This window comes from Prionailurus viverrinus, chromosome B3 (genome assembly GCF_022837055.1).
Source record: "Prionailurus viverrinus isolate Anna chromosome B3, UM_Priviv_1.0, whole genome shotgun sequence".
Taxonomy (NCBI): domain Eukaryota; kingdom Metazoa; phylum Chordata; class Mammalia; order Carnivora; family Felidae; genus Prionailurus; species Prionailurus viverrinus.
This window is the reverse complement of record NC_062566.1, coordinates 14,127,233-14,143,853: the sequence shown is the minus strand read 5'-3', so window position 1 is coordinate 14,143,853 and position 16,621 is coordinate 14,127,233. Positions and strand designations below refer to the sequence as shown.

The 16,621-nt window shown below is 38.8% G+C and overlaps 1 protein-coding gene across 3 annotated transcripts in view; it reads left to right on the top strand.

Moving 5' to 3' along the window:
* The window catches only part of CERS3 (ceramide synthase 3), a 119,173-nt gene that overhangs the window by 61,589 nt on the left and 40,963 nt on the right, over positions 1-16,621 (top strand). For all 3 annotated transcript variants that reach the window (XM_047864557.1, XM_047864555.1, XM_047864556.1), the window contains 5 exons: positions 609-666; positions 1,561-1,611; positions 5,794-5,886; positions 8,989-9,117; positions 11,339-11,445. In XM_047864557.1, coding sequence (XP_047720513.1) covers positions 609-666; positions 1,561-1,611; positions 5,794-5,886; positions 8,989-9,117; positions 11,339-11,445 — 438 coding nt within the window. The remainder of the gene's footprint in view (positions 1-608; positions 667-1,560; positions 1,612-5,793; positions 5,887-8,988; positions 9,118-11,338; positions 11,446-16,621) is intronic.

The window sequence follows — 16,621 nt, the reverse complement described above, 5'->3', positions numbered from 1 at the left end:
CTGTAATAACAGTAAATATTTAATCAGTGTTCAGATTCCCTTGATTGACTCATAATTTTCTTTACAGTCTGTTTGTTTGAATTGGGATCTTAATAAAACCCACACAGTACAGTTGATTGATATGTCTTTTTAAGTCTCTGTTCATACATGAGGAAAAGATTTTCTTTCAAAATCTGCTTTTCAGAGACAAGACGAAAATCTGGCCACATGGAAACCTTTTCACTGGGGATTACATGGGGGTGCAAATAAACGATTAGATTAATACTAATGTCAACCCATTGTCTATTGTGTGTCAGGAACTGGGTCTATTGTATGTCAGGTATGATACTAACGGTAATAATAGTAGTCACCTGTTGTTGCTTACTTCATACCAGATGCTTACTTTTCACAAATTAGCTTCAATTCTTTCTGCAGTTTGAGGTAATTTTTGTCATTCCCATTTTATAGGTGAAGAAATTAAGGCTAACCTACAGTTTCAGCCATTTAACAAGTGGCAGAGTCAGGATGTCACATTAGATTTGTCCGTGCATTCTTTCCAAACTGTCATACAAAGTGCGTTTCTCCTCAGATGTCAATCACCTTCACAAGATTTTTCTTTCTTTTGGCAGCTGGCGATTTACATTTTACTTAATAATGACTGTTGCTGGAATTGTATTTCTTTATGATGTAAGTTGTCTCTTTGATATTCTTTGACTGGAATTTGTCTTTAATTTTAAAAATTCTTGCCTGTGAATTCCTTGGGAAATAATATTCTCAGTAAAATAACCAGCTTTTATGCCTTTAAACTCATCCTAATGTCTAGAGAAGTCAGAAACCCTCAGGCTGTCTTTCAGAGCCTTTGTTAAGCTTTGAATTTGCAAATACTATTTTTTTTTTTTTTGCAAACTTAAGTTTTAAACCTAATCTCTCTCTATTTCCACTTGCACAACCCATGTGCCAGCTACCCCTGAACTACTAACAATCCACTGAACACACTGGTATATCCTCATTTTTGGATTTTAGCACATTTCATCCCCTTTTCCAGAAACTTCTTGCCCTTCCCACCCCTATCTACCTGCCAAATCCCATCCCTGCCATATCGAATCCCACTTGTTCTACCAAGACTCGGTACTCACTCATCAGAAATCTTCCCTTCCCATATTACCTTTGCATTGTCTGCTTAAATAGTTATTAAATGATTACCTCATTAAGTGATAGATAGTTCACAGAAAAAAAAAAGATAACCAGCTTTTAGAGATTTCTTTCAAGATATTTTTATTGCTGCAGAAACAGCAGTCTGGTTCGGAAGTAATATTGTTAGAGGTTTCGCTTGTTTGAATAATTCCCTGCATGAGACAGCAAGGTGTGTGGTCCCAGATTCACTGGAAGTCATGAGCATCACAGATATGTTGTATGGGAAGATGTACAAAGAGAGAGAGTTTCAGCAGGAGCAACAGTTTACTGTGCATGTGTGCCCCCATCAGTGACATCAGGAAGAGCTTATGTTTTCTGCTGAAATCTGCCTTTGACTCCAAAAGACTTACTTTCTCTTCCTTGGTTCCTTTTTTTCTTCTTTTTCAGAAACCTTGGGTTTATGACCTGTGGGAAGTGTGGAATGGCTATCCCAGGCAGGTAAGTCCCCTGTGGTACAGTCCCTCCCTTATGTCAGCTTTGGGCCCCTTAAATTGTCCCATGAGTTAGGTCCGAGCCCCCTTCCTACTCTCTGTCCATGTCTGTGAAATTATTTGGCTTTTTCTCTACTGAAGCTTACTCCTCCTTATTCCTTATTTACCCATCACATGTGTTTTTCCTTTAGTCTGTGTATGGTTAATGCAATTACATGTTTGAGTTTAAATCTAGTATCTTAATATTTACTTTCTATTTGTACCACCTAGTGCATTTCCTTTTATTGTACTCTCTTCTTACTTTTTTATGGGCCAGTCAAGTTTTTGAAAAAAAAAAATTATTATTCCACTTTTTTCTTTATATTAGCTTTTCAGTTAGCTTTTATTCTTTTAGTATTTATCCTAGAGATCACCATGTGCATTTTTAAATTATTGGATGGAGTCTAATAAAACTTAGTGCTCTTACCTCTTTCCAGCCACTGAACAGTCATTAGAATACTTTGTATATATCCCCCTCCTATTTCCTCCTTCAAATATTTAAAACCTGACAAGTCATTGCTGTTATTGTTTTGTAAATCAGTTAAATCTCCCTCCCAATGCTATGCCTTGTATCTTGCTTTTCCATGCTTCCATCTGGGATGATTATCCTTCTGGCTGAAGAAGTCCCTCTGGTTTGCTTTTCTGAGATGTGATCACTCGGTCTTCATTTTTTAGAGGATATTTTTCCTGGGTATAGAATTCTAGGTTAGCAGTGATTTTCCTTGAGCACTTTGAAAATGGCATTCCATTGCCTTCTGGATCCCATAGTTTTCTTAAGAATTCAGCTGTCAGTTTTTATTTTTGGCTCTTTGAACAAAATGTCTTTTTTCTCTGAGTTCTATATCTTGTCTTTGTCTTTCACATTTTATTATGATACGCATAAATATGGTTTTCTTTGAATGTATCCTCTTTAATGTCCATAGTACTTCTTGAATCTGTGGTGTGATATCTTCAGTCAGTTTTAGAAAATTCTCAGCCATTGGGGCACCTGGATGGCTCCGTCAGTTAAGCATCTGACTGCAGCTCAGTTCATGATCTCACAGTTCGTGAGTTCGAGCCCCATATTGGGCCCTCTGCTATCAGCATGGAGCCTGTTTCAGATCCTTTGTTTCCCTCTTTTTGCCCCTCCCCTGCTTGCTCTCTCTCTCTCTCTCAAAAATAAACAAAACATTTTTTAAAAAGAAAGGAAAATTCTTGGCCATTACTTTAGTTCCTTTCTCTTTCTTTTCTCTTTCTGGAATTCCAGTTACAGGTGTACTAACATGCTAGACCTTTACACTAAGTCCCATATGTCTCTTTTGCTTTTTCCAGTGCTTTCCATCCTCTTGCTTCTCTGAGCTTTAGTCTGTTGGGAGTTAATCCACCATAGATTTCTTGCATTTTTTCATGTCAAATGAAATGAAGCACTGCCTGCCTTTTGTTCTGTACTATCTTCTCAAGGATGTTTATATAACAGACAACCTGGGAAAATAGAAATGTCTCCTTCTGGAGCAAAGGGTATGCATGTTACCATCTATTATGAAAGATTCAGGTTTCCTAGCTCAGTGTTCCTCTCTTGTAATACAACCCATTACATGTGCAGGTGTCATCTGACCCTTTTTTTTTTTTAGCCCTACATGAATTAAGATGGGAGAACTGGCCCAAATATTGATACTCTGGCAACTACTATTACTGTGAATAATAAACTATTCTTTATCTCTGACCCAGGAGTTTCATATCTTCAATCATTATCCATGAAACTGTGGCAAGCTATCCTGCAAGTAGGGTAAAATCTCAGATCCTTCACAGATCTGGATATATTGTATTTCGTGTCCTCTAGTTTGCTAGTGTCTTTTCTAGCAGTGTCTAAACTGCTGTTAAATATATCTTATAAATTATAGTTACTCTGTTTTCCAGTTCTCAAATTTTCATTTAATTCTTTTTTAAAATGGATTCCAGTTCTTTACTGAAATTTTCCACCTATTAACCAAGTTTTCAAAGTTATTTTAAAGTCCTGGTCTGATGAATCCAATGTCTTCATCACCTATGGGTCTGTTCTATTTTCTTATTCTTATCTCCTTGTGCTTGATAACTTTCTATTGAATGATAGATATTGTATATGAAAAAGTATAGTTGCTCAGGATAATATTATCTTCCTCTTGAGAAGATTTACTTTCACTTCAATTAGTTAGAATAGAGACAGATCACCTTCATCTTATATGTGATTGAGTTGATTCAAGGTTGATTCCAGTCTTTTTGAGGGCAGATGTATTTACAACTTACCCATATTCCTAGGATATTTTCCTAGTGGTTTTAATAAAAGACTACAGCGTTTGCCAGGACTCTTCTTGCTTGGCTGGCCCTGAGTACCAATTTGCATCCTAGCAGTATGAGATTGCCAAAAGTCCATTTAACTTCTTCTACTTCTTAGTCTCTGGGTCCATACTCCATATAAATTGACAAATACTCACTAATGCTATACACAGGTGTAGTTTTCTTTGAATTTATCCTCTTTAGGGTCTGTAGTACTTCTTGAATTAAGGATGCATTTGAAATAAAGGATTCACTTTTAATGCATTTTTCTCTTTGAACTCTTAGCTTCACAGGTTCTGGATGCCTTGGTTGCTCTTTGATGCCTTCTCACAGATATTTTTATGCATTTTACCCGGATTTTTTTTTAGTTATTCTCACTAGGAGAATTAGTCTCATAGGTGCTTGTCTGACATAGAAGAAAGCAGCAGCTGTCTCATTCTTTTATGGCCTTACTGAGGATGATTAGTTGACCAGAAAATTATTCCTTTTAATATGTTAGCTTCAGTATTAAAGAATCAAAGGTTAGACCATAAGATACTCAAGCATTATGTAGGCCAAACTCCAGTCTTATTCTTCTGCTTCCAACTTACTCTGAACTTCTTAGGTATGTTAGTTATCTATTGGTACCTAACAAACCATCCTCAATACAGTGTCTTAAAACAATAACCATTTATTTGCTCGTGATTTGGGTTAACAATTTGAGCTGGGCTCAACTGAGCAGTTCTTTCTGTTCCATGTTGTGTTAAATGAATTCGTGCATGCATTTTTCAATTGGTTGGTGGGTTGATTAGGGGATGGTTCATGTCCCTGGTGTCCTCATTCATATTTTTGGCAGTGGGCACCTTGATCCTCTACTTTGTTCTTATCAGCAGGATAGCTCAGGTTTCTTACCTGGTGCTTATAGACTCTCTGCTTGCATCATACTTGCTTATGATCCCTTGACCAAAGCCCAAGATCAAGTTCATGGTCACATAGACTATACCAGTGCATGGATATCAGAAGGTGAAATTCACTGGAGGCATTAATGTAACAATCCATTACACCAAGTAATATATCAACTTACCTAAAATAGGCACCCCACACACATACACACACTATAACATTATTAAGTAAAATTCTAGATGTAGAAATTTTTTTTCAGAAGACATTTTTGGAGTATTTAAATAATTGTGTATATTTTATTACTGCCCTTTTTTAGAATAGGCCAATTCTGATTACTTAACTGTCACCAGTAAAGAGGTTAGGACATCAAATTTTGAATAGTATTCAAGAAACATAAAACAAGGTAAATTATGGGAATAGCAGAACAGACTGGCCAATATTCTTAAGTAAAGATTTTTGAATTTTTTTCCTAATTTAACTTTTAATCAACTAAAATAATGCAATCAAACCTGTGGTAGTTTTATTAACTTTTTTTTTAAGTGTTTATTTATTTTGAGAGAGTGAGAGAGAGAGCATGCATGTGCACATGTCAGTGGGGGAGGGGCAGAGAGAGAGGGAGAGAGAGAATCCCAAGCAGGCTCTGAGCTGTCAGCACAGAGGGCTTGATCTCATGGTTCGTGAGATGATGACCTAAGCCAAAGTCAAGAGTCGAGTGCTTAACCGACCGAGCCACCCAGGCACTCCATAGTTTTATAAACTTTTAAATAAAACATTTAACTTGATTTTGGAATTTTTATCTACCCTTTTGGAAATAAAATGCCTTGAAATATTATCTTTGATTCCTTTTCAGAAATTGAAATCTTAAAGCATTGTAATTTTGTGGAATTAAATAGGTATAAACAATAGTTTAATGCCTTATAATGAGTTATTGATGATGCTAAAGCAGTGAATTTTTCTCATTTCTCATTTTCCTCAGCCCTTGCTGCCTTCTCAGTACTGGTACTACATTTTGGAGATGAGTTTTTATTGGTCTCTGATATTTAGCTTTGGCTCTGATGTCAAGAGGAAGGTAAGTATCTTATTTACAAAACTACTTATTGTACTTCTTCAAAAATTTTTACCCTCCCCCCCAAATCTTAGTCTTTAAATTGTATTCTTCCATGTGTGTAGTTTCAGTTCATAGCCTTTTTGCATTTTATATAGCACATAGATTAATGCAAATCTTGCTCATACTTTGGTGCCTTGGTGGATTTTTGTAGTGAAACATTAGAGAAACTTTAATGTGGAAACCCCCCGCCCCCACCCCCGCCTTTTGTTCAGTGAGAAGAGAACTCTCCGTTATGTGATCTGTTTTTTTCTTTTGGTTTGGGAATTTGATGTTCTTTAGGTCCTAGTAGTTTTAATTCTGCGGCCACATCCTTTAGTTGATTACAACCCACCTTATGTAATTCTTTGATGTACTCAAAAGGTTTTAAAAACATGCTGTCCTTAATTCATCCAAGATCTTTACAAGGAAATTTTGCTTCAGGCATGATTAGTTTTGCTTTATATGCAGGAAAATTGAGTTACAGGCATGCTAACTGTATCCTCCCACATAACAAAGTGAGGCGTTTTAGGAACTGTTTAGGAACCATTTGCTGGAAAAGAAAACCATATTAGAATCTCAATGCAATCACAAGATTTCATCATCTATGTTAGCAACACATATCAAATGATACTCTTGGCATATACTTCATATGGTATACTCTATTTAAAAGTCAGTTTGTAACAAAATTTGTGTGATAAATAAAGTTAAGTTGAACTCAGTTTTAAGGAGATAAGACCAATTGGCTTGAATAAATGATGTTTGGGGATGTGATGGTGTCCACTGTCCACATTAAGGGGTTCAATCAACTGCAGTTAACTGGAGATCTAACAGAAAACTTCTGGAATGTAAGTATAAGAACATATTATGAAAAAATCTGATAGAAACAATCTCCTTCCCACACACTTAATAATAGCTGTGGATTAACTGTCATTAACTTTAGTTTGGGCTAAGAATACATCAAAATGAAATTGTTTGAGCCATTTTCTCAAGGGAGAGAATTGAAAATAATCACTTTTTAGACGGTCTTCATAGATATACTAAGGTGGATTGATCCTATAACGATCCTGTCTTTCTCCCACCTTTGATTTTTCAGTAGTTGGTTTCTCTTTGTTACATACAAGTGCATTGGGTAGCTTTTCAAAAATTAAATGTAAATATATGTCATATATTTGTAAATACATGTCTTCAGAGACATACGAGACATACAACTATCGGGAGGGGGGTAAAACACAGGCTCTGGAATTGGAACGCCTGGGTTTGAATCCGTGACTTCACCACTCACTAACATCTCAAGCTAACTGGCTAAACCCCCTGATCTTCATTCCTCATCTGTAAAATAGAGCTAAAAATAGTTCCTGTCTCTGGTTATTATGAGAATTAAGCAGATTCACCCATACAAAACACTTCTTGGTATACAGTAAGTGCTCAATAAGTTAGGCTGTTATTAGTAGTATCATATTTACTCTTTTACTTTGGCTACAAGGAAACTGAAATCTTTAAGTTTTTTTTTTTTTAAATTTTTTTTTCAACGTTTATTTTATTTTTGGGACAGAGAGAGACAGAGCATGAATGGGGGAGGGGCAGAAAGAGAGGGAGACACAGAATCGGAAACAGGCTCCAGGCTCTGAGCCATCAGCCCAGAGCCTGACGCGGGGCTCGAACTCACAGACCGCGAGATCGTGACCTGGCTGAAGTCGGACGCTTAACCGACTGCGCCACCCAGGCGCCCCAATCTTTAAGTTTTTTTAAAACATCTTTATTGAGGTGTCTGCATACTACAATCCATTCATCTAAAGTACATAGTTCAGTGATTTTGAATATATCCACAGATGTGCAATCATCACCATAGTCAGTACTAGAACATTTTTGTCACCCCCAACAAGAAATCCTGTACCTTTTTGCAGTCACTCTGCATTCCTCCTAACTTCCTCAGCCCTAGGCAACCACTAATCTACTTTCTGTCTTTGTGGATTTTCCTCTTCTGTATATTTCGTATAAATTGAATCATATAACAAATCGTTTTTTGTGTCTGGTTTTCACTTAACATAATGTTTTCAAGGTTCATTCATGTTGAAGCATGTATCCATACTTCATTCCTTTTAGTTGCTAAATAATAGTCCACTGTATGGATATACTACATTTTATTCATCTATTTATCACTTGATGGCTATTCGGGATGTTTTCTTTTTTTGGCTGCCAGAAATAATGCTGCTGTGAACATTCATAGGCCAGTTTTTGCATGGAGATATTTTTATTTCTCTTGGGTATATACCTAAGAGTGGAATTGCTGGGCTATATGATAATTTTATATTTAACCTTTTGAGCAACTGCAAGGTAGCCGTAGCATTTTACATCCTACCAGCAATATATAAGCATGCCAGTTTTTCTACCTCCTTGCCAACACTTGTTATTTTTCTTCATCATTTTTATTATAGCCATCCTAGTGGGGATGAAGTGGTGTTGATTTACATTTTCTTTTTTGTGTACTTGTTGGTCATTTGTATATTTTGTTTGCAGAAAACCTTTTAAGGTTTTATGTTCAATTGTAATAGCTTTCTTTAGCCTAGATTTGCTAATATATTTGTTACACTTTCATTTGTTACTTGTTTCATATGCAGCAACTCTTATTTTAATGGTTGTACAGTTTCACTATATTGTGCATCTGTCTTTTTCCCTTGTTGGAATTAGACAGGGAATAAGTGATAGATGTAAATATACACAGGAATATACTCATGTGTGTATGTATATGGGATGGGATGTGTATGTATATCCAGTGTGAGGCAGTGGAAAGATGTTAGGAGATGTTTAGGATTTAGATGACAACTATTTAATGCTGTCTCAGAGTTCAGTGACTTCAGTGATGCAGATAATATGTGCTAGTTCCCTTGCAAGGATTGTGTTTAAGAATTAAAGTGAAAGCATTTTACAAATTTCAAAACATTCAGATGTAAGTTACTGGGTTGGTTTTTTTTTTAAATATTGTTGTTGTTGTTGTTGTTGTTGTTGTTGTTGTTGTTAGCTCTTCCAGTGATTAGGAAATAACTGCATTTGCTTAATAGCCGCTATTTTCCTCTCATTATATAGGATTTTCTAGCTCATGTCATCCACCACCTGGCTGCTGTTAGTTTGATGAGCTTCTCTTGGTGTGCTAATTATATCCGCAGCGGGACCCTCGTGATGATCGTGCATGACGTGGCTGACATTTGGCTGGAGGTAAACTTTTGCCATTAAAAAAAGTAATAACAATACCACGTCCCGGGTTTTTGTGTCTCGTCCCAGGAAGAATTGTCTGTGAGTGATTTAGCAGGGCTCTCTGTCGTGAAAACACCTGAAGTCTGAGGATGTCTCCGGGCTTCAAGAAAGGAAATCTTTTAGTTTTTAGTTTCCATCCTTCTCCAGGGTACTTGAGAGAGGTTAACTCATGGAATCCCACTTGCGAAAGTCGCACGCAGATACTAGCTCAGAAAGTACACTGATGTCTCTGAGGAAGGAATGAACTCTAATCTTTGAAAAGGAAACCTTGGATTTGTGGCATTATGGATTCTTAATATTGGATGATACCATATATTTCCTTAAGCCAAAGCTGAACACCCATTGGATGCTTGCACTCCCCCACACGGATGATCCTCCAGCTTTAAGGAATGAGAGCTGATGTTTATTTAAATGACATTTCTTTTCTAAGGAAGGAATGTTTTGGAGCAGGGGACATTAAAGCAAGAGTCTTCTTAATCACAAACAACACAAAATATGAGAAACAAAACAAAATTAGGATTGCTTTCTCTACATGTTTCTGTTATGTATTGGTTCCCGTTTGCCCTGAGGCAGTGATCCGAGGGTCCTCTTCCCAGCCAGCTCTCCTGCTGTACTTAGGGTCACATTTCCCAGAGCCACTTACTGTGTCCTTTAAATACCTTCGCTTATAATACAGCTGAGGAAAATGATGCCAACCCGTTTCATGTTCAGGATCGCCTGAATATAGGTTGGTATGGAAGAAATTAAATTTGATAGGATCTTGTTTATCTAGAGCAGCGTTCACCAAACTTTTTGGTGAAGAGCCAGATAGTAAATCTCGCTTTGTGGGCAACATAGGATCTCTTGCTATATATTCTTTTTGTTTTTTATTTTCTCATACCCCTTTAAAAAGTGAAACCCATCCTTAAGGAGTGACAAGCTTTAGCCCATAGGCTGGACTGTAGTTTGCTAAACCCTTTTCTAGATGTAACCAGAAGTCATTTGAAGCTATTTTGAAGCAACTGGCTACTGTTAAAATATCAGATGTGCACAGAATTTTGTTTCTTCTATGCAATTGCAGTTAGACATGTAAATCCCATTCTAAAGGTCTAGATTATTCAGGGCAGCAAATGGCTTAGCAAAAGAAGGATTATGCCAGTTTTCCCATGTATCGCTGTCTGAATGTAGCCATCTCTGTTATAATTACCTCCTTCCCTGATCATATCTCGGTAACCCTGCCTGTAAATTAAAACCATATTGGCCATGACTTAAGAATTTTATGCTACTCTGTTGCTTCTAAGCCCTCTAGCCTTTGGTGTACGTCCACTGTAAAACAGCTTCACTGTGTTGTTAAAAGGGAGTTAGCTGTTGGGACTGGGAATAAGCACTGGGCTGTCCCTGTCCACCCTCCCCCACCTTATCACTGACACGACAGAACTCCCTGGGTGATTTGGGCAAATCACTTAATGCTTTGTTTTCTGTCCTCAGCTGTAACATGAGAAGTCATATCTACCCCTTAGGGTATATTGTGAAATTTAGCTCATTACTGTTTGAAAATGTTCTGGGGTTCTTAGGTGAAAAAAAAAAAAGAACAGAAGAAAAATGAAATGTCAAACTCAGAGGTCCCTTCGTGAATAAACTATGAGAACAGCTTCATGTTGTTAGTGATCATGAATCATTTCTGATTCACAAGCCATGATCTAACTTGAGGTTCAACGAGCAAGGCCAGTACCTTCCACCAGCTGGGAAGAGGCAGCATGAAGTAGTGGAATGGGGCTCATTTTTTATATTTTCCAGAGGGTGCCTAGTCCACAGCTTCCTTGAGTAGTTGGTTTTAGTGTTTGTCTTCTTGGGCAAGTTCTATCTGAACCCAGACGTGGTACAACTTTTGCCCCTGTTTAGACCCTCCTAAAGATGGTGCCTATTGATCTTTCAGATTCCTCAAGAGAGCTGGTAGGTTATTTTCTTAGCTCTTTCTTTGCAAGGAAAAATAGCCCCAATATCTATGATCACTCTTACTCAGAAGGTGCCTTTGCCTTCTTCCAGCATCTTCCTGACCCTCTAGTTTTCCACATGTTCAAGTTTGGATCCAGGACCCAACCCTTTAATGGTATCATCGTATCATTTCGTTTATGAATATTTAACTGAAGAATTTTATACGAAATCACTTTATCTGAACGCAATTGCTTTCTTTTGTTTTCAGTCTGCGAAGATGTTTTCTTATGCTGGATGGAAGCAAACTTGTAACGCGCTGTTTTTCATCTTCTCTGCCATATTTTTCATCAGCCGCCTCGTTGTCTTTCCCTTCTGGTGAGTAGACAAGGTGCTGTACCATGACTTTGGTCACTGTGCTGAGGTGGCCTTGGCATGTTGTCGAAGTCAGAGTGTTGCCCTCTCCTCCTTACACTGATGTCCAGTTTTTGTGCCAAGTTCAGTTGGAAACACTAATGTGAAGGGGCCATTTTTATAAATAATTAAAACAACACCTTCCAGCGTGGAAAAGGCTTATTACAAAGGGAGGTGGGAAATGTGTAACCCAATGGGTAAGCAGCAGCTCTGACCCTATGTCTTGTTTTGTGAATGTGGATCTTTGTGATTAACAGCTTTTCCAGTTATTCAGTGAAATATCATTGGCCAATCAGCAGCTCTTTGAAAGAGAGGCATGTTCTATGTTAAAAATAACAGTAATTGTGGTCACCATTAATTGAATGCCAGACACTGGATTAGGCCCTTTGTATAATTTGGCTCTAGTCTATACAACAAATCATAAAGATAGGTATTACCAGTCCTACTTCACGGATGAAGAAAGTGATACTGATTTCATTCTCCATGATCACTGGCCCTAACAAAGTTCTGGATATCTTTTCAATATTGATCAGCTCTCGATCAGTCTGTTGATTTTATTTAGTCAAGGGCAAGGATTGAAGAACTTATATAGTGTCTTCCCTGACAGTCATCCCTTTGACAAGCATAATTTTCCACGTGTTGATTGACAGGAACCAGAGGACAAATGTGAGGAAGTCTTTGATGGTTTGGAAGAAAGAACTTATAACCAGCCATAGTTTGGGCTGGACTAGGAGTTTCAGATCCTCTCAGCAGAAAAGTTAGTGTCATTGAAGATCCTGGGTTGCAGGGGAAGGGGATGGAGACCCACTTCCAGGCCTGGTTCCTAGTGGGTGGACAGCATCCTTGACTACACCCCAGGGAAGTCTGGTCAGAAAGGTCAAGGGATGCTGCCCTCCCTATGGAAGCCAGCTACAGCTTTAAACATAGACCAATATCTCACTTAGACATTTTCTGGAGAGGAGCAGCAGAGTGTGGTAGTTAAGTTCATAGATGCAAGTTGGGCATGGATTCAAATTCTGACCCCACACTTACTACCTGTGTAATCTTGGACATATTAGATATTTCCTTGTGCCTCAGTTTTCTCATATGTAAAATGTAAGTGTTGTCACAAGGCTTAAATAAAATAATACATATAAAATAGTTCAGAATGACATCTGAAACATAGTAAGGACTCAGCAAATGCCAGCTATGTTTGCTGAAGTTATTAATAATTCTCCAAGAATTTGAAGTTTCATCTAGAATCATCTAGATGATTTGTCTAGAAGTTTCACCTAGAATCAAATGTGAGATCCATCTTTGAAATACTCTCCTTGGTTGAAGAATCACATTATCCTCACTTTTGCTTTGGTTGAGCAAGTGTGTTTATGAAATTATAATATTGTATGATAGCAATTATTGATAGGATAAGTATTGACTTTCAGGTAACTGTTGACTTACGGCTTTTCAGTGTGAATTTTATGATGCTATAAATCCAGCATTTGTCCATCGATTCCTCTTATTATGTTCCAAAGACACCATGCGTTCCAGTTATCTGTTGCTACATAATAAGCCATCTGTACACTTAGTGGCTTAAGACAGTGTTTAAGGAGCTTTTTTTGTAAAGGGCCGTAGAATAACTATTTTAGGATTTAAGGGCTACATATGGTCTCTGTCACATATTATTCTTTGCTTTGTTTTGTTTCTTTTACACCCCTTTAAAAATGTACCAAACCCACATGATCTCACAGGCTGTAGAAAAACAGGTTGCAGGCCAGATTTTACCACCAGGCCTCAGTTTGCAGACCTCTCTTTTAAAAAAACAACACTTATTGATTATTATTATTATTATGACTTACGGGTTTGGGAGTTGACCAACCTCAGCTAGGTGGTTTTCATTTAGAGTCTCTTCATGTGGTTACAGTCAGATGTGGCCAGAATTGGACTCTTCTTAAAGACTTCCACACTCCACATGGTTGAGATAACACGCATAGGATCAATTGGTTGATGCTGATGGCTAGTTGGGACCTCGGGTAGGCCTGTCAGCTGGCGTACCCTCCATTGTCCTGACCTCCCCATAGCATGGCAGCCGGATTTCAATGGTGAGCAGCTCATAAGAGAGCTAGGCAGATGCTGTGTCTCCTTTTATAACCCACCTGCAGAAGTACCATCATGCCACGTCCAACCTCTTGTTCTTCATTGGATCCAGGTGACTAAGCCCAGCTCATATTTGAGGGAAGGAAAATTAGACTCCATTTATCCACAGGAGTAGTTTCAAAGAATTTGCGGGCATATTTTAAAAAGCATACACCGTGGAAGCTCTCGGTGCAGGGAACTCTCTGAGAAGCTTCTAAGTGTTGCTGCTGTGGTTGGCTTTTGATTTAGCAATGAAGGACATTAACCTCAGACATTCCCATGATGTCTTAAATCAACAAGCAAGCTTACTCTTGCCCAGAAAACAACCAAACATCATGCTGGGGTTGAGGGATTGTGGAGGTGGTGTGTTAACTTTCCCACATACCCTTGTCTTTAAAAATCCTAGATTTAAGTCATTCCCTTGCCAGCATTTCTGCATTTCAAGGAGAATTAGTTGCATGTATTTGGCATTTTCTTGATCTTGATACTTCGCTGACTTCACCAGCCCACTGCAGAGGGCAGCCAATACCACGGTTTGCTGTCTTCAGGGAGTTGGATTGCAAATAAACCAGTATTAACAGACTTGACTGTAAAAATCGTTTTGCTGGTAAAAATTTTTCTGCGCTGACGTTGACTGGTCCTCATTGGAAGGTTAAGGAAAACTTCACCAAGCTATTGGAAGTTTGGGTGATTGGTTCTTGATGGTTTTTGAAAGAATCAGTTGCAGTGTGTTACTCTAGCTTAAATAGTGTTCCCATCAGCTTGAACGTGTTACACAATCATCTTGCGGTGCCAAAGAGGAAAAGTCAGTTCCTTGTTGTTAGCCTGACTCCAAGCATCTGTCTAAAATGTGTAACTGTAGATTCATTTTTCAAGGATATTTTATTAGTTCAGTTTTGGGGGGGGGTGGAATTTACTACGGACCAAACAATGTGCAGATGATCGACCTATTTCCAGATTCAGACATTTTTGAGGTGCCGTGGGAGGCAGCTGGCCATCAGTTGCTCTGTTCCTCCCAACTGTTTTTGTTGCACCTTTTATGGTAAGATGAAGGGCTGAGTGGGGAGAAAGCTGACCCCTCTGAAATGTATCCAGAAACTTTGAGAGAAAGAACTAGAGCTTGTCCATTACACATGTCTTTCCCTTTCTCTCACTTTCCCTACATTTTCCCCAGCCTCAAGCATATTTGCTGTTGTCTGATCGCTTTCTCTTTGTATTAGTACAACTGTGCCTTCTCTTCTCTCCTCCTTTTTTCCAGAATCTTACTTAGCCAGTTCTCACTCAATCAGTGTCAGCAAGAAGTAATTACATTCTTTTTTAAAATACTGTTCCTCTCAACATTAGGCAGGAATTCCAACTGGCCTTGGTCAAATTACTTTAATCTAACTGCCTACTTACCTCATTTGTTTGCATTTTTATTCAAAGCCGTTTAAATCTCAGGCTTATGTTTTTTACACTTTATTACCAACTGTTGTTTTAAAATAATGACTTCTAAACTGTTGAATTATTGGATGTACCTATGTATTGGAACAGTATCCGAACACTTCCAGGGAATCATTAGGCTAGAAAGCCCTTCCTAAGTTCAGGTAAACAACTCCCCTGACTCTCGAAAATTTCCTCCATAAACAACAAGAACAGATAACAATTTAGTCCAGGCTGTTCCAGCTGAAGGAAAGGAGCTCTCTGTCTCAGCTGAAGTTTACAGGTGGTGGTGCTGGCTCACTGCACTTCTCCATTTCTGGAACTCATCACAGCTAGATGTTGTGAGGAATACATGGACGAACAAGACACAGTTCCTACTGTGCAGGAGGTCACGACGGTGGTAGAAGAGATCTTTGTATCAACTACCTCATCTATATATGTGAAGACCATTATATTATGTGATCTGTCTACTGGATGTTCAAAAAAAAAATTTCCAACAGTGAGTAATATTCAAATAAGTAACTTCCTGACCTCCAAGGGTCCACATGCTGTGGTAACTTTATATTCCCCATCACTGGCTCACTGGGCTTCAGCCTGCAGCTTTTGGTGATCTGGCTCGCACTGGCATAGAAAAATGGTACTCTGGGAAGCCTCATGTGAAAGGGAATTCTGTGAATGATGTGACGATATAAATACTCGGAATGGCTATCAGAAAGAGGACAGTTTTAAAAAAGACAAGACAAAGCTGAAAGCTTAGAGCAGTGCATTTAGCAGACACTCATCGGAGGGAAACAAGAAGGACACAGTGGACCTTTCCCATTGTCATAAGGCCTGGAGCCTCTGTTCTTTTTTTTTTTTTAATGTTAATTTATTTTTGAGAGAGAGAGACAGAGCGCCAGCAGGAGAGGGGCAGAGAGAGAGGGAGGCACAGAATCCCAAGCAGGCTCCAGGCTCTGAGCTGTCAGCACAGAGCCCCACGCGGGGCTCAAACTCACTGACTGTGAGATCATGACCTGAGCCCAAGTCTGGCACTTAACCGTTTAAGCTACCCATGTGCCCCTGGGTACCTCTGGAGCCTCTGTTCTGAATGATAAGGGCAGAGCATGGGTCCAATTGTGCCGTGGCGCCATGCCCTCATGGGATGGTACAGTGCCCTTCGCATAGCCACCAGAGGAAAGGAGGGACGTGTGCAACGCAAGAGTGGCTCTGCTGAAGCTGGGGCCACTCCCTTGAGCCTTCGCTGCAGATGGGTATCTCGGAACTAGACTTTCCAGTTACATACTTTATGAGGGAGACCGTGAATTTCACCGCCTGTGTTTGTTCAGTGTCTCGTTCGACAGGGTGCCCTCACTGGAGCTCCTTCCCTCGCACCCCACATGCTTGGCACTTCTGCTGTTCATAAGTTCATAAAGGACAACTACAGCACTCACCCTTCTTCAAATCATGGTATTTTAGAAAAGGGACCTTTTACAGAATTTGGTCATTTATATATTTGGAAATAATTCCAGGCTTACAGGATAATTTCAAGTATGTTACAAAGAGCTTCACTGTATTCACCCAGATTTACTAGTTAGTATTGTGTCCTGTTTGCTTTCTCCTCCCTTCT